At 30.1% G+C, this 19,224-nt stretch overlaps 1 protein-coding gene across 1 annotated transcript; it reads left to right on the forward strand.

The window, feature by feature from the left end:
• Positions 1–497: 497 nt before the first annotated feature.
• Positions 498–18,398, forward strand: LOC113377585 (calpain-D-like). The gene is made up of 17 exons (XM_026617950.1): positions 498–822; positions 2,191–3,915; positions 5,403–5,597; positions 5,669–5,781; positions 5,860–6,010; positions 9,898–10,144; positions 11,323–11,487; positions 11,552–11,815; positions 11,874–12,054; positions 12,126–12,328; positions 12,412–12,678; positions 12,748–12,986; positions 13,262–13,426; positions 14,406–14,517; positions 14,596–14,862; positions 15,224–15,366; positions 17,726–18,398. Exons 1-17 carry the CDS (start codon positions 590–592, stop codon positions 17,904–17,906), a joined length of 4,851 nt encoding a protein of 1,616 aa, XP_026473735.1. The 5' UTR covers positions 498–589; the 3' UTR covers positions 17,907–18,398.
• Positions 18,399–19,224: the final 826 nt, after the last annotated feature.

Genomic DNA, 19,224 nt, shown 5'->3' on the forward strand with positions numbered 1-19,224 from the left:
TTTCTTTCTTATTAAAGTATAGAGAACATATAGAGAATTCATGCAATTTAAAAGCAATTGGCAGCATTCCACTTAAAAATCCAAATATTTTTAAATAAACTAGCAAAATAAAATGAAACTGTTGTGAGTGCAAATTTTAAATTGCGCGCGAGCATTTTGTTTCCCCATTACCACGTCAGGATCGCCTCAAGCGCACCAAGTGACAGTGTAATAAAGTTGCTGTTGTAATAATGCAAATTGCGTCGTAAAGATTACAATGTTTATAATTGCATTAGTATTGTCAACAAAATATAATGTTTTATACTTATAATGATAAATTGAGATAATATGTATTTTAATTACAAACGATATTGTTTAATTGCTGATAAAGATATTGAAAACTTGAGAACTAATTAGAGCTTAATTATCTGACCTGAAGTATGTCCTGAGCTTTTAAGCTTTTTTGGCATTTCATAAACAAAGAAAATGTCGAACATGGCAACACCATCAATATGGTGGATCAGCTGTTTGTCAGCAAACACAGTGTAAATCTTGATTTAGAGTTTTCAATTACATAAATTTTAGGTAGTTTAGCCATGTATGAAATAATATGGGTTCTATTGCTTCTGTTTTACAATGGTACTGTACAGAGTGTAGTTCCATAAACCCGACAGAAAGCTTAAAGTGTGTGAAATGTGGAATACCAAGGAAATCATTAAGCACTCATGACAGTGATAGAATTTATAAACAAACTAGAGACGTGACTGATACTAATATTAAACTTATAGAAAAGGAGAAGGATGATAATGCTGCACGTTACAATCATTGCCTTAATAAAAATGAGTATGTCATATCATTTAGCATTTAACAAATTCAATCCAAGCTGTAACAAATTGATCATTTTTTTCCTAAAGCCATTCTATAGCAAAATACCTAATTTCTTGCTCCTATTTTGGATCCCTTCAATTGACAAAATGAAAAAACAAATTTTTAGCAGCGATAGCTATATTAAACACTTTTTCTAAGTCTACGGTTGCTGTGTAATATTTTATACAATATTAATTTTAATAGAACTGGTTTTAGCAGTCAAATTGTCTTGCATTACACTACACTGTGTAGATTTGTTTTTCTACATTTACCACAATAGTCATGATTTTCTACATTTACCACCATAGTCATGAAACATTTGTAACTTTAGTGCCATTTAATGAAGAGTGTACTTTCAAAGGTAACACTTTTTAACATATATATCATTTAAATGCATTCCAAATTCAATTTATTATTAAAACTGCCAGAAACCTAAATATTATTTGTAAAGGATAAGTCACATGTTATCGGCTTTGTAAGTAATATTACAATTACATGCATCACGATTGCTGTGTAATATCTTATACAGTATTAATTTTAATCGATCTGATTTTTATGGTTGTCTTGCTTATTATAAATAATATATTTTCTTTCATTACACTATACTCTTTTTTCACTATTTTTCATTGATTTCTTTTTCTATATTTACCACAAAACCATAGTCACGAAACATTTGTAACTTTAGTGCCATTTAATAAAGAGTGTTCTTTCAAAGATAACACTTTTTACTCATAATACTTTGTAACATATATACCATTTAAATGCATTCCAAATTCACTTTGTTTTCAAAATTGCCAAAAACCTTATTTGTAGAGGATAAGTCACATGTTATCGGCTTTGTTAGTAATATTCCAATTTTATATGTAGCTAAATGTATTATATTCAAGTTTGTCCTTGAACTAATAAGTTTTCATAAATGACACCAGGCAGATTTTGGTTCTCTCACAGATATTTTTTCTTCTGATTAGGATTATAATATAAATTACTAGTAACAGATACATTTTCTATGTGCAGTGCACAAAATACAATAAATATGAACAAAATAAGAAACTCTTAAAATAAATGAAATAAATAACTTAAAATAATTGATCTTTTAGTTTTCATGTGTATAGTATTCTGCTTGACGTTAAATGCTAGTTTTAGAGTTAATATTATATTGCAGGGACATTTGTTTCGAAATAATTATTAATTATTAATCTAATTTTTTTTTGTTATTACAAGACAATACATCGTTTTGTGTACTAAATTGTGTTTCAAATTCCTCTATTAAGTTTCTTTATTATTTATTTTCAGTTTATTTCCTTCACATACTACAATTGTTAATATTTCTTTATATCTTTACAGCTATGGACGAGTATCATGTAAAAAATGCGCAAAATTCATTGAATCTGTAGGAGAAAATCTGACCAGAGCAACATGGCCTTCTTCAACAAACAAATCCAACAATAGTATTCCTCGTTGTCAAAGTGCTCCAAGTCTTAATCATAGTTGGAGATGCCAAAAATGCAATTTAATTAATAAATCAGTAACTTGGAAGTGCACGGTATGTGACCATGTGAGCATCCATGCTCCCGTTTACAAAGTAACTCCACCTAATGAATGCCAATGTGGCAGTATCATAGACCAATGTACTAGTTGCCAGCATTCCAATGTCAGATGTTCTAAATGTTTGATAATGGTAAAGGCATGCAAATATTCATATTGTTCACAGTTGTGTCATGGTTGTAGTAGATTTAGCCAAATTTGTACACCCGATGAATCGCTCATCATCAATCCTTCTAGTCTATACGCAACAAGTCTGACTTCTAATGGTGAAATTAATGTATCGAATCATGGATTTGTACAGCTGCCACCGCTCCAACATTCTTTGTCGACATACGACGTTGAAAGTAGGAATGATTTACGGAATAAATTGCCAGAATCACCTAAAAAAATACCTCATCAATCAAAAGTTATCCGATCTTATTCCAATGGTTCAGTTGTGAATGAACCTGAAATTGATAGTAAAATAAAAAACTTAGCATTGTCAAATTTACTCGGGGATCCTGTGCGCCCTTCGAGCTTGCTTTTAACTCACAATGAAACACATACCACAAGTAATATCAAAGACCAAGATTTTAGATTGCCAATAACTAAATATAAGATAGAAAAAGATTGTAATAAACAGATGGACGCAGGGTATACTTCATGGGTTTGTCACAAATGCACCTTACAGAATTCTCACAGTCGAAATGTTTGTGAAGTTTGTGAAGCACCACGCAAATATGGTTCTTGGATAGTTAATAAAAGAATGTCGATTGCTACATTAGATAGATCTCGATTCTCGCGAGAAGGCACTAGTAGCAATATTCCTCACAATGGTGGCGTCATGGTAACGGTTCACGACTGGGCTCAACCCGAAGCGACACCTTGTAAAAAATTATCTAGTAACTCAGGTAATCCTTTTTCTCGCGATCACATCAGTTTGGAAGACATTGCTTCTATCACTAGTCCAGGTGTACAAAAGTCACCTAGCATTGTGTTGCCTTTGTCGCCGCAGGTTAGACCTGGGACTAATAATAAATTCGTTACTCATGAACATGTTTATCAAAATTCAGCATGTGCAAAGAATAATTTTAATCTACCAAACCGCCAAATTTTTCCCGACGATTCAACTTACAGAAAGAATTTGCCGAGTTTGCCAAATATACCAAATAATAATGCAGTAGATAAGCCTGAACCAATATATGCAATTCCAAATAAACTAAAGCACAAACAAACCAAATTACCACAGCACAATGTTAAAATTCGAACTTCTTTTATTGGTAGTGCGGAAACTGATTCGTCGACAAATCTGAAAGAATGCACTAAAAGTTCAGCAGAAGAAAATAAGGCTCAGCTCATGCTATGCGCATGTGATCCTTCCATTGGAAATGAAAGTAACGCTTCATCATCAAATCATAATGATGCAAACACTAGCCAAATAACAAATTATTTTCGGGTCAATGCGGCCGACGACTGTAGAGTTAAAAATATTCCAAGGAAAAAATCACAAATGACTGAACCTATTGAAAGTGTCTTTAAAACTAAGTAAGTATAAAAATTACTATGCAATTTACGTAATATTCCTAATTCTTTTAATTGTTTTTATTGCTGTAATATTGGTAACATTATAAACTAGTTGTAAGTAGCATTATGCCTTACGGCAAATTGCACTGATTTCCATTCAGCTATTTAGGTAAAATATTCAACTGTTTATTAACTTTCCATAGGGCAAGTTATAGTAATCGCAAATGAAAATTTTTATATATCTTTACTAGGGTTTATACAAAAACCGACATTTCAGAAAACCGGTTTTCGAATTTTAATTTTACTAAAAAACCGGTTTTAACCGGTTTTCGAATTTTATATAAAAAATAAATTTTGCCAAAATTTCTGTAATTTTGTGTAATTCAGAGCAGTATTTGACTGAATTTATTTATTGTTCAATTTTATGGATAGTAAACAAAGTTATTTTAATTTTAATTAGTAGAACTAAAAAATAATAGTTTATCTTGATTAAATAACTTTGAAAATAATTATTCGTTATTCATGCGTCATTTTCACATAAGAATGAAATGATAGTGAAAGGAAATTTTTCGAATAAATAATAATAAATATTAAATAAAAAAAATTATTAGATTAAAATAAAATAAAAAAATATTAGATACATACTTGTTAATAAATAAATATATATATATATATAAAATAAATTGCTGTTACATACTTGTTAATATCAATTATAGTTTTAAAAACAATTAAGCTAAACTCGGGTATTGTCTGTTCCAAGAAATTTTAATTAATTTAAATATTCTAATTGTTTTTTTTTTGTTTAATAAAATATGATTTCAAAAAAATGAGAACGTTTATCGAATTGCTACTTAGACGTGTTCTTTGTTTACTCACAAAATTTCCTGAAATAGAAAATACTCTCATACTTGCGATCAAATTATGCTTAATTGTTTTTAAAGCCAGGTATAATAATTCTAAGTTTTTTGTTCTTTGTGGCTTCTAGGGTTTAAAACTCTTTTTTTTAAGTTAGAGTAGAGGAAGTCACTTCTTCAAGAAGAAGTCACACTGATTTAAATTAATATATACACTGGTATAAAAATCTAAATTAATATATACAAAACCTTTCTGGAAACAATTGCAGACTGATAAGATATGAAATCCTATTGAACCAATATGATTTCAAGGATCAAAACGCTTTTATCTATATTTTATATTTGGTTATATTTGTCTTTTTCTACATATACAGTAAAAACCGACTTTTTTCGATAAAAAAACCGGTTTTTGAATTCCATAATTTTTGCCAAAAAACCGGTTTTTAAAACCGGTTTTTGAAAACCGACAAACCCTAATCTTTACGTTTCAGAGGTTTCTGATCATTTTGGCATACCTTAGAAAAAATGGATGTATGTGTCGGTGTGTGTGTGTGTGCGGATACAAATTTTCGTCGACGATTTCGAGAATACGGATCAACGGGAAGTTGATAATATTTATTTGCAATATTTTTTTATGTCTATCACTTATTTCAGTTCAATGGATAAAAGCGAAGTAGTAATTGATAAAAGAATGTGGACCTGCACAAAATGTTCATTCGCCTATAACCCCCTGTGGAGAGAAAACTGTGATATTTGTAAATTAGCTAGATCTCAGCCATCACTCACACAGCCAAGTCTGATTACTGTTAAAGATGGACAAGTAGACAACATTATTACTGTTCTAAATAGGTAATGCTTTTGCACCTCGTTTTATAAATTCTATACACCATAACTGGAACCTAATGAAAATAATCTTCCAGGGATAGTGTTAGGTATGTACCTGGTAAAATGAATGAGGGTGATATTGCAAATGGCAATACAGCTACTAACGATGTACCAATAGCAACTTTCGAGCAAGATGAGGATTTGACTGGTATGATAATTATTGAGTTCTTAAAGTTAAGTTGCATTTGCTTAATGAACTTTAAGATTTAGAGATTTTTCATTATAGTTGAAAATGATGGATCAGATAAAACTTGGACCTGCAAAAAATGTACTCTTGTTAATTCTGGTGTAGCCATTGCCTGTGTTGTTTGTGGAGGCTCAAAGCTTCGAAGTATTACTACTGTGGAAGATATGACTTTGAGGAAAGGGGAATTTTGGTAAGAAACACATATACACACAGTATGTATGTGTGTGCGTGGTTTAAAGCAATCATTCCCAATCTTATTTCAACTAAAGCTTCCATTTCCATAAAAAGTATTTTCCAGCGTCCCTCAGATTTTTTTTTTTTATTTTAGTAGCAATTTAATGAAATATAAATATTATTATATCTGCAAGAAGAGGAATTAATGAGTAAGAAACCAATTTTGATGGATTGCACTATTTTAATAAATCATAAAACATCTCTGACAAAATTCAGTGGTGTACTAATTTTCTTGGACCACAAGTCCGAGTATTAAATTATCAAGACTTATTATATTTGTAATAAAATATAATATGATGAACTGATTAATTGATATGATCACTATGACTTGGTCAAATTCTGACCAGTCTATAGCATTTTATATGTTTTTTTATGATTTATGGTTTATTCACTAAAATAATGATTGAATTAATGAAAATTAGCCGCTTCAGTCTTCATATTCTCTACAAGATTGTTAAATTATTGTACATAATTGTGTTTTTATCAAGCAAATATAGAAATAGATACTAACAACAATTCACATCATAATACATACTATATACATACTATATACTGACTTTCAAGGGTTTTTAAAAATTACATAATAATAATCTATTGTAAAAAATTATATAAATCTAAAGTCTAATATTAAATACTACTTATTCTCCTAGAGAATAACAATACATTCGAATAATAATATTTTTATACACATGCAATAAGTACGATGCAATAAGTCGATGAAACACTCTAGAAGAAAAATGTGCAGCAATTTTATACATATGCATACATTATGTTAATAAACTTCCATTCACTATTTCGATGCACATTTTTCTTCTAAAGTATTGCATCGACTTCTGATTGAAAATTAGTTTTTCACCTCTACATATGTACTCTGCAAACATGCAAGCAAAAACTCCGCAATCATAACCATTCATTTGTTGAGGTATATCCTTTACTGTTTCTTTCTTCCATTTGCTAGTATCCAGTATTACCTTCTTTTTATCCCATGACTCCTGTTTTAAATAACTCTCAACTATATCGAGAACACCTTTATTGGGACCACCCATGCTGTCATAATACTTTATTGTGTTATCTCGGAAATCAATAATTACCATGCACCAATGATTTCCATTGACATGAACTGGAATAAGCATTAAGCTGAAAGAGAATATATCCACTTTCCTAGTCCATCTACGAACGGAACTGTAACCACGAGTTCTAAGATTTAATAGAAAAAAGGTTTCCATGGCGTGCACCTTCAGATTTCCTGGTTCAGCTCCTCTTTGTGTTAATAGCTTCATATAGAAGTTTATAACATTATCATTTAACCAATTTGAGCCCATCAGTGAATCAATACAAGCGCTAGTGATGTTGTAACCAAATTTTTGAATGAGGTGTTCATGGGACGTAGACTGCATAGCTTAACTGATTTTTATACTTCCTCACTATTCAATACTGATAAGGTTGAAACACACCTTATTTGGACGTTTCCGCCTTATTCCGCTGTTCTTTAAAGCCAATCCAATTGATAATTTCATTACATAATCATTTTTATTACTAAGGCTTTGAGGTCGCACTTTTTCATAATTAACTTAAAACGCCTTTGGCATCACACTTGCTTATTTTAGGTTATGTATTTGTTCCTTCCAATAAATCCTGGACAAATTGTTATTAGGTCAATTTGTTAATCTAGGTTATGTATCCTGGCAATACATCTTTCCTTATAAAAATTATATTTTCAAAAGCCCCATTAGTATCCTCTTCTCTTGATAGTTTCAGAATCAATTTTCTTGCATTTTTTTAAATAATACTACTACTATAATTGTCAATATATTATTTCTCTTTAGTTAAATTCACACTCAGCACTTGTCACATGTGTGTGACTTTTAATGAGAATACAGTAAACAATGATTTCGCGTAAATTATTCGCATCATTTAAATTTGAATTTTTCAAAATCTAATCTAAATTTCGACTTTTACTGCAAACAGATGCTGACTTAACTGCCAATTTTCTTCTTTGCACAATTCTATGATTGTATGTAGAGTTCTATGATTTTTTTGTTTTTAACATCCTGAAGAAGTTTTTGTTTGCGCGAGAGAATCCAATTTGCTAATTTCATGTTTTCTCGACGTTTCAAGCAATTCTAAATCGAATGAGACCAAATTTGGTAAAAGTATGTGTTTGTATGTGAGTAGATTTTTGACTTTGCGTCGACGGTTTTAAAGACGGTCTAACCGATTTTAAAAATTCAAAAGCCATAAAGTAACTCGGTGAGAATTTAGTTTATAAATTTTTGCATGATGATAGTTAGCAAAAAGGTGTAACATTTTTTGACCACAAATCAAAATCGTTCGAAATATTGGTTGGGAATCATACTGATTAGTTCTTTTTAATATCGGATTAAAAAAATTTGACAATTTTTGTGAAACTTTTTTTGATCATAGAGATCATTGTCTTGAAGAACATACTAAAATATTACGGCTCTACAACAAGTCGATTAATTTTAAAAATTCATCAAAGTTTGAAAAAATGATCAGCGTTTATTTGCGTTTGTTAAATTTAGACCTTTCAATATTTATAAAATTCAATATTTTATTTAAATATATTTAACAGCAATTGTAACTAGTGGTTCATGGCATCGTGCCTTAAGGCAAATTGCTGAAACTTTCCGTACCAAAAATACTAGATGTGCATGGCATCGTGCCTTAAGGTAAATTGCTGGAACTTTTCGTACCACAATTAAATATTCGAGCAAAAAATTAATATTCCATAAACTTTGATCAATGATTAATAACAATTGTTTTGAATGTTTTCAAATAGATAATTTTAATAAGTATATATTTATTCGTTTATATAATACACAGTGACGATCTTATCACACGAAACATTTGAAAATGTTTACATTAAGAAAGAATGCTGAATGATATATGCTGAGGATAGATTTCTTACGATTAGATTAACGCATGTAAAATATATACAGTTTTAAACTGAATTATAAATTTAAAATTTATATCAAAAGTAAAAAGTAAAGTAAAACTTTGTATATTTTTGAAAATTTTGAAAAAACAAATTTTCAGAAGATTTTGAAATTTGTTTGAACCGTAAAATAAGGGAACTTTAAAAATTAAAAATCTTGGTGCGGAACCCCAAAAATTGTAACAAAATTTGTTTTTATTATTAAAATATCTGATCGTTTGATGTGAATACGTCTAATGATCATTTTAGACCGCCAAATATCATTTTTTTTTAATTTTATCTCTGTATCTCCGAAACCGCTAGACCTGTCTACCCAATAATTTAACCAATTCATCGTTTCGTCAATACAAATAATTTTAGTTTTTTGTATCATTCGAATCGGGTGCTTGGTTCTCTCAAAAACTGAATTACCGTTTTCGGCACTTTTTGACCCGTATCTTCGAAACGACTAAACCTGTCTTTACCAAAACTAATCAGCACGTATTCTCGTCTATAGGAATCAAATGTTTTTTGAATTATTCAAATCGGTTGATTCTTGCGCCCGAAATCGTGGACGAAAAATTGTATCCAAACATACGCACACTCACACACACATACACATACATTCATTTTTTCTAAGGTATGCCAAAATGTTCAGAAACCTTCAAAACGTGAAGATATGCAAAAATTTTCAGGAAGTTAAAAATATTTTTTAAGATATATTCAATATAAAGATGAATTCTTAAAAACTGTGATTACACATTTTATTAAAGTCATGACTATTGATTGTTATCCTCACATTTATCTACTTCAATTCACATTGGTTCTTATTAAAAAAAAATCTGTGAGCATATCACTGTTAAAAATAAATTTTATTATATTTTGCTAATTGCTATTAATATTTTTAGGTCGTGTTTTCAATGCACACTCAAAAATCCTCTGTCGACAATGACGTGCCTCGCCTGCAAGACGGTGAAGAGAGGTTGCGAATTACCTGAGAGCGCGGCGCCTCAGCGTCCTTTACCTCAACAGCAACTGAACCAGCAGCCGCAAGTAGTGCAGAGTAACCAGGCCCTGGCTGTTCCGCACAACCCGCGGATGGCACGTAGCCCGTCTCCTAGACACGGCTCGTCAAGCTCTGGTGCAATCCCAAAGGTAAAAAAATGAAGAAAAACTACTAGCATTCGGAAAATTAGGGTAATACTAGTATTAGGGTGGTGGTACTTTGAAAACAATGTATTTATTTGTGTGATGACCCATAGGAAGACATGAATATATACTTGTCTATAGGCCACCGTAAAAGATCATTGTATATAATATATCTTTTTGTTATATTAGGTTCACTAATTTGGTTTTGTCGTTTTACAATGTGAGTGATTAAATCTTTGAACTTTGGTAAAAACCGGAAGCAAGGTTGTACAACTAAAATCAAAAAATTGTTTATTATATAAAATGATTTTTTATATAATTTTTAAATTCTATTATTTTATATAGGATTTTTTTTTAATATACATATTTTTGTATAACACACTTAGAGTAATTTATGTAATATATATATATATATATATATATATATATATATATATATATATATATATATATATATATATATATATATATAGTCTAATATAATATGCCATATCCGTGTTTCGTGGTGTTCCATTAATTCATAGTAATTAATCAATCTATTTGCCTCCAATTGAAAAATTACTTTTATAACTAGTCTCCTAATTTACAAATTAAAATCTAAAAATTTTTTGGGACTATAATCAAATACTGCAAAGAAATTTATTTCGCATGTAAAAGAAATGTATCTCAATTTTTGATTCACTAATTTTTTCTAAAATAGTGTTTACTTATTACAACATCCATGGATTCATCAGACAATTATCTATTTTTATTTTGTAAATTATTATTGGTAATTTTGTAAATTATTAATTTGTTTTTTTTTTAATTAAATTATTATTGGTTGCGCAAGTAACAGGTAAATACTCGATACTGTTTATTAAAATTTAATTATCTATATTCATTAATATTTCAAACATATAAAATTTTTATGTTTTACGAACATACTACGACACAATGTTCTAGAAGGCAGTCAGAAAATTATTTGACTAGCTTTTTTGAAATAAATTCATGTTTCAAATGGTTTGATATTCCTAAAAACTGGTTACTGTATGAAATATGATAATAGAAATTTATGCATAACAGATAGAGAGTTAATTTGTTAAATCCAAATTTAGTTAATTTTCTTATGAGTGAAGTTAGGTGGTAGTAGCTGTACTCAAAAGTCGACTTCTCGCCTCATAAAAATCCTTTTTTTTTTTTTATAGAGACATAGTACAGGAGTGATGTCTCATAATCAAAACAGAAACCGATATTCAAGGCATTTAAACATGGCCAATAATGAACCCGCTCAACAAGAAACATCACCAGTACAAACATCTCATTCTTCAAACCACATTGCCTCTTATAGCAGCCAAAGCAGTTTTCCATCGGTATGGTTTTCAATTAATAATTACATATACCTTCAACGAAATTTTAATTACTTTAAAATTATAGAGTTCTATTGCTCATAAATCTGGTTGGCAATGTCCACAATGCACATATGAAAATAATATGGCATCTGTTGCTTGTGAGATGTGCCAATGCTCAAGAACCACCAATAATATGGAAGTTGAATTATTACAAGATAAGGGTGAATCATCTCAAGTTATTCCAAGTGGTCTTATTCGGCAAGAAAGTAAATTAATGGAAAATTTAAGGCAGATTGAAGAAGAACAAGCACTACCCAAATGGGAACGTATTATAAGATATTGTATAGGGGTGAGTTTGATATTTTTATTTGAAATTAAGAGCCCCTTGTTTTACAAATTATTTTCAGAATAATGAACAATTTGTGGATGATTCATTTCCACCTGCAACTAAGTCTTTGTATTACAATGCAAATGAAGTGAGGGATAATCATGTTGTCCAATGGAGAAGACCTCATGAAATTGCAAGTGATCATTCTGGGCTCAATTGGGTTGTTTTCCGTAAACCATTGCCATCAGATATTTCTCAAGGTAATTATAAATAATAATATTTTATTATTATTATAATAGTTTATTATTATTTTCATTAATATCCTTCAAAGGTGTTTTGGGCAACTGTTGGCTATTGAGTGCATTAGCTGTGCTTGCAGAACGCGATGATTTGGTGAGAGAAGTTCTTGTAACAAAAGAGTTCTGTCCCCAAGGTGCGTACCAAGTACGACTTTGTAAAGATGGTAGATGGACTACAGTTCTTGTAGATGATTTATTGCCTTGCGACAAACGAGGTCATCTTGTTTATTCACAGGTAAAAAATATTTGATTGTTGATGAAAACATTTTTCAGACATCCATTGATTCACATCAATACTTAATAACAATTGTTATTTAGGCAAAGCGGAAACAATTGTGGGTACCTTTGATTGAAAAGGCTGTGGCTAAAATACATGGATGTTTTGAAGCTTTAGTCTCAGGTCGTGCTATCGAAGGTCTTGCTACATTAACAGGAGCACCTTGTGAAAGTATTCCTTTACAGCCAACATCTCTTCCTACACCTAGTGAAGATGAGTTGGATAAAGATCTCATTTGGGCGCAGTTGTTGTCTTCTAGACTTGCAATGTTCCTTATGGGCGCTTCTTGTGGCGGCGGTAATATGAAGGTATGTATGATGAGAAAAAGATGCAATAAATTATTTTGATAATATGTACTCAATGGTAATTTACGATAGGTTGACGAAGAGGAATACCAACGCAAAGGTCTGCGTCCACGTCACGCGTACTCTGTTCTGGACGTACGTGATGTGAACCAGGCTAGGCTGCTTCGTTTGCGCAACCCATGGGGTCATTACAGTTGGCGCGGGGACTGGTCTGATGATTCGCCGCTCTGGACGCCTGAATTAAGAGCGTCGTTAATGCCTCATGGCGCGTCGGATGGTGTGTTCTGGATATCTTTCGAGGATGTGCTAAAGTGAGTTATATGTAGATTATAATAATATTTTGTTAATTAATTCTAATAATTCATAATTATATAAAACAGACATCTTTCTGTATGAATATTTTGATATGGTTAACGCGAATCTTGTTCATTCTATCGTCAAATCTTTATTTTTACAACTCCATTTTAAATTGATAATTTTAACAGATTTCTAAATACTATAATAAGGATCATGCATTAATTTTACAATTTTATGAGAATTATATCTCTCAAAATACTTTGTAATTTGATTTTCCACTCTTTTTCAGATACTTCGATTGCATAGATATTTGCAAAGTGCGTTCGGGCTGGAATGAAGTCCGTTTACGCGGCACTCTACCTCCATTATGTTCATTGAATCATATTTCTTGTGTTTTGCTGACTGTTCTAGAACCAACTGAATCAGAATTCACACTTTTCCAAGAAGGTCAAAGGTAAATTCAAAATATTTATTATATATATTTTGAACGTTTCAAAATAATGCTTATCATGATTTACTAATAATTAACGTTATATTTTATATCAACTATAATAGTTTTAATAATCTATAATTATTAAAAATATAGCAAAAGCTTCTTATTCGGTGTGTGATATGTTTCATAAATATGCTAGGAATACTGAAACCATGAACGGTATTACCTAATCATTTCTATGGGATTATGATCTCATACAATTTATATATGATATAGGTTACCTATAATTTTAGTTGATACGCTCGTAGATGATACAATAAAATAAAAAAAACATATAAAAGAAATAATTTAATTGAAATTTTTTCACTTACTTGAAGTACTTTTTTTTTTTTGAAAGTCTTAAAAACTCCTCTAATTTCAACTGAAACGCAGCAGTCATGTTATGTTTTTGCTTCTAAAATATAAATTATTATGAATAAATATTTATAGCGAAATTATTAACATGCATTAATTGCTAACTATTTAAATAATTATCACAAATTTTAACGCTTTGTGAAGCTTCTTCTTAAATAGGCAATTAATTTAACCTTTTCTTTGAGTTGGTTTAAGTCAAACCATCATCTTTTTGAGCAATTTCTGAATGTTACTTTATACTGTTTTATTCGGTATATCTGGTTTGAACCTATTTTCAAAAACATCGTTGTCGATGTAATTAAACAATATGCTATAGGTAATGTTATAATATATTCTTTTTGACTTTTTTTATTAATTCATTTTATGTGTTTTATTTTTATTGTTTAGTTATTAGATCTGTGAATAAAGAAACTTTTTGCCACATATATAGGAACTGACGGTATTTTTTAAATTCCCGAATAGTAAAATCGCAAATAAGTAGCTTACACTGCATAATTTAATAATCGACCAATTAATTGATAGTTTTAACCATAATATTTACTGTACGTTGTTGAATTTTTTTTATGATTACTGATATAATTTCTAGGAATTCGGAAAAGTCGCAAAGATCGCAACTGGATTTATGTGTCGTTGTATTTCGTATTCGGTCGCCTGCTCAACTGGAAGTTGGACGACTTGTTGAACATAGCAAACGCCAGGTGAGGATTAACATAATTTTATAATTACCTTATAATGATTATAAAATTAACTTGACTTACTTATTGAATGTTTCCCAGGTTCGTGGCTTCGTCGGTTGTCACAAGATGTTGGAGCGAGATTTGTATATGCTGGTTTGCTTAGCATTTAACCATTGGCATACTGGCATTGAGAATCCTTCGAACTATCCACGTTGCGTCCTTGCCATTCACAGTTCCAAGAGGTTGCTGGTGGAACAAATTACCCCGCCTCCTTTTGTACTGGCTGACGCTATTATAAGCCTTACTCTCGCCAAAGGCCAAAGACACGAAGGCCGAGAAGGAATGACGGCATACTACCTCACAAAGGTAATAATATTTTGTGAATCTCAATTTTACCTTGATGAACACCTAACGTGGTTTTAATAATATTCAGAAAATTATCGAACGTGAATTACTAGGAATAACGTTGTTATCTACGCAATCTTAAATATTAATAATAAATAAAAATATAATATATTAACATAATTATGAAATATTGTATTTTAATTGATGCAAAAACGTATTAGCAACAATAGTCAATTCTTTTATTGCATTTGTTTAATTATTCATATAAATTAATTAAATAAAACACTTCGCGTGTTCGAATATTATCATCGTACTTTGTAAATGCGCTTCTTTATTAAGTATACTAGATTTTTTTTATAACTATATTTTATGTCTATTGCAGGGATGGGCTGGTCTCGTAGTAATGGTTGAAAATAGGCACGAGAATAAATGGATTCATGTAAAATGTGATTGCCAAGAAAGTTACAACGTGGTTTCTACTCGTGGCGAACTCAAGACTGTTGACTCTGTGCCGCCTTTGCAAAGGTAATTAATTCAACTTTTATCATTTTACTTGAAAAATTTAATTTTGTTCTCAAAAATTTGCGCGCTTTCTTTATGTACGTATGATTTCTAATTTGATGCACTTGAAAAAAATTGGAACTACAATAGCTTTGCGTAGAAAGTTTAATGAAGCTGAAAACTGATAGTGCAATTCGTTGTATCACAACTCCAGTGATGCATATTATTTTATTTATTCAATGAATTTTATACAAGAGTTCAGATATTTATATGAAAAAGTAAATTACTATTCCAACTGTTTTCTTCATAGTAACTATGCACACACATTAAAAAAAAAGTTATCGAGAAAAATCTAGTAATTATTTATACACGTCTTTGGATTCTGGTAAAATTTATTTGGTATGTTTGATAATGGTCTATTTCTAAACCAATCTTTGAAAATTGATATAGTACAAATAAATAAATAGTTCATAATAATGTAAATGAATGAATGAGAAAAAATGAGAAAAAACGAGGCGTTATTTATCCATGTTTTTAGTTTTGGAAAGAAATTATATTTAATAAATAAATTAATGAACTATTTTTTAGTCAAACTCGCAAAAATCTATATAGTACAATTAAATAAATAATTCTTAATAAAATAAATAAATATGGTACAAGAATTACCATTCTGTCTGTTTCCTCATTATAGTCTCTTGGTCAAAGAATTAGATTAGAAAAAAGCGAGTTATTTATCCATTAAATACTTTTTACTATGGTACAAGAATTACCATAAACCTCTCGGTTAAACAATGAGATCATGAATGAAATATTAAGAAAAAAACGAGTGTCTTTTGTTTTGGATAAAATTGATTTTATATTTAATAAACTAATATACTATTTTTATACGAACTTGCAAAAGTTTATATACTACAAATAAATAAATAATTCGTAATAAAGTGAATAAATAAATATGGCACATACATTGCTAACCCGTATAAGTATTTTCCCATTATACTTTCTGATTAAAAAATTGAGAAAAATTGACTAATTATTTAAACTTTTTTTTGGTTTAGGATTAAATTTATTTCATGTTTATTAAATTAATGGACTTATTTTTATATCAACTTGCGAAAATTCAGATAGCAGCAATAAATAGTTAATTCGTCTACTCGTAAATGAATTACCATTTTAAAACTGTTAGTTTTGGACGAAATGTACTTTATGTTTAAGGGGGTATTCTAGTGTATAGCGATGAATTTTAGGTCATTTTTAAAGTGTCGTAAAAGAAAGCCATGAGTGTTTTTACTATCCATTTTTTTACCACTTGTTTATTAATATTATTAAAATGCAAAATAAAAATTAAAAAATAAAAAAGTTGAAAATTGTAAAAACTGGCAGTTGATGAAGTGGGTGGTCTCCAAAAATTGGCACCTCAGTCTTGACATGATTTCAGCCCTCCTAGCCATCGGAAATGCAAAAAATAAAAAGATTATTAATCTACAACGATGTCGCAATCGCCCAAACTAGCGATGAGTAAACATTTTTTTTTACAAATTGGCGACTGTTTGAAAAAAGTGTCCTTTTTACTGTTTTTTGAGTTTCTCGAATTTTTTAAAAATAGTAAAAATTGGAATTTGGGGATAATCCTAGTTCGGGCTATAGATAGGTCTATAAACAAGACTCTCTGAACATTTCAAGTGAATCGGTCGATTAAAACTTGAGAAATCGTGTCAACAGTAGTGAAAAAGTCTATTCTGAGAAAAACGCATTTAAAGTTTGCGTGAAGCCAAATCAGTATGGAGACCGAGTAAGTAAAATGCCTATATCTCTGAAAATAATACAAATTTTCAAAAATCTTCTCGTACCCATATTCTTAGTTAAACTTTGAAAATATGGAATAAAAAAATTGATTTTTTTGAATTTCTACACTAGAATACCCCCTTAATTTGGTATGTAGAGCTTTTCCATAAATATTTCTTTATTCAATTTTATGGTTGTGCTTGAAATGCTGTTATTAATATTTTGATTTAATTTAGTTTTGCTAATTAAGCGAATTTAATTAAAAATCAATATTTTAACAATTCAATAATGATTTTATTTGACATCAATATTTTTGAGACACTTTTTTGTTTTTGTATAAAAAGTCATAGCACCTTTAATCTAAATTGTAGCTAATTTTCTCCAGACTATGTTGTCATATTCCAATTTGTTCTCCTTTGTCTTTTTATAAAATTTCGAGGACATCGTCGTAATGATCGCTTTTTCTCTTGCATATGTGCAATTGCCTTAATTTCTTAATAATTTTATCGACGTTCATTTGCGAATAATATTTAAGCAATTTGCATATCCAAGTACGTCATTCATATAAATGAAGGAGTTGCGTTAACCTTGTGACCCGCAGACAAGTGATCATCGTGCTGACGCAGCTCGAAGGCAGCGGAGGTTTCTCGATAGCCCATCGTCTGACGCACCGTCTGGCCAACAGCCAGGGTCTGCACGATTGGGGTCCAGGTGGAGCGACCCATTGCCCGCCATTGGATCACCAGGTTCACGGGCTGCACGCGCCGAGACTCATCACGTGATAACCATTAGCTGTCAGCCAACAACCAGTCACTATCACCGTTTTAAGGATTGTATTTACGTTTTTAGTACTCGGATGAATGGTAATATTAGGATAGGAAATTGTGGTTTATTGAAGAGTTTTTAATTTGTCGCATCAACTTTATCGCCAAAAATTATCTATTAGTCTTGTCATTTTGATACTTTCATTCGGCCGCAAATTTGATGATATTTGATTACCCGTTACACCAAATGTATGTTAATAAAATTTTATTATTATTCGTAAGTGCTAGGTAAGGAAGTAATGTTATATCAGGAACTCAACTTTCGAAGTTATTTTGGTTATGAAATTTCGTATAATTTTTGTTTCAAAAGCCACGAATTTTAGTGCGAGGTGTGTGTGCATGTGATCTAGATATGCATTCCGTCACAACATTGCTTGGTACTATTTATTTTTATTTTGGTTGAAAATTCAGTGATTTATATGATATTATTATTGAGTTATAACTCATTAAGGGGCACAATTAGTGTAACCGCCCAAAAAAAGGTGATTTTTGGGAATTTATATTAAAAAAAACTACTTATCAATCATTTCATAATTTTAGGAATATATTTATACATGTACAAATCAAAAATTGACGAAATGACTGCGTTTTTTTAAAAAAAGTCGAATTGTACCCAAAATTTTGGTCGTTTTTGGACTGCCAAAATTCGATTTTTGATCCGATCAAAAAAATCGATAGTTCATGTAAAAAAAAATTGGTAGTGATTGGATCATTTGTTTTTTAGTAATCGCTGCAGCAAATTCGGAAAATGTTTCGAGAAAAACGCGTTTAAAGATTAAATGATCGTTATACTATATACTATATATATATATACTCTTTAAATGGCTGTAACTCAAAAACTATTCAAGATATCGATTTAAAATTTTGGTATGTTATTTTTAAAGGTATAACCTATCGAAATATGAAAACATTGAAAATTCGATTTTTTGAAAATTTCACACTAGTTGTGCCCCTTAAGCATTTTATTAAGTTTACAAATTATCATCAGTTTTAACTGCTCATCTTCTACTCTTCTGTAGGTATCAATAAGCTTATAATATTTATTTTATTTTAAAAATACGTAAATTAGAACATTGTATTGAACAGATCTCGACTTATGAAACAAAAGATAAATTATAAAAATTAATTGACAATATTCATAATGGATAACAATGAAAGGCCATTAAAAATATTTTAATTTTTTGGTAGCTTTTTACGACTCTGGCGTACCGACTGATTTTTTTCACTTTCTACTATTAATTGCTTAAATTACATAATTTTTAGATAAGACGTTTTA

The sequence above is a fragment of the Ctenocephalides felis genome, unplaced genomic scaffold (genome assembly GCF_003426905.1).
Source record: "Ctenocephalides felis isolate EL2017-DRISC unplaced genomic scaffold, ASM342690v1 CF-g0.4_SCAFFOLD_01886, whole genome shotgun sequence".
Lineage (NCBI taxonomy): Eukaryota > Metazoa > Arthropoda > Insecta > Siphonaptera > Pulicidae > Ctenocephalides > Ctenocephalides felis.

What these genes read in the sequence shown, in the direction of transcription:
- LOC113377585 (XM_026617950.1), top strand. Translation starts at nt 590, where the DNA reads ATGGGTTCTATTGCTTCTGTTTTACAATGGTACTGTACAGAGTGTAGT. An exon ending in GCCATCAGATATTTCTCAAG is followed by an intron (nt 12,055 to 12,125) that starts GTAATTATAAAT and finishes TATCCTTCAAAG; the next exon opens with GTGTTTTGGGCAACTGTTGG. An exon ending in CTTTTCCAAGAAGGTCAAAG is followed by an intron (nt 13,427 to 14,405) that starts GTAAATTCAAAA and finishes TATAATTTCTAG; the next exon opens with GAATTCGGAAAAGTCGCAAA.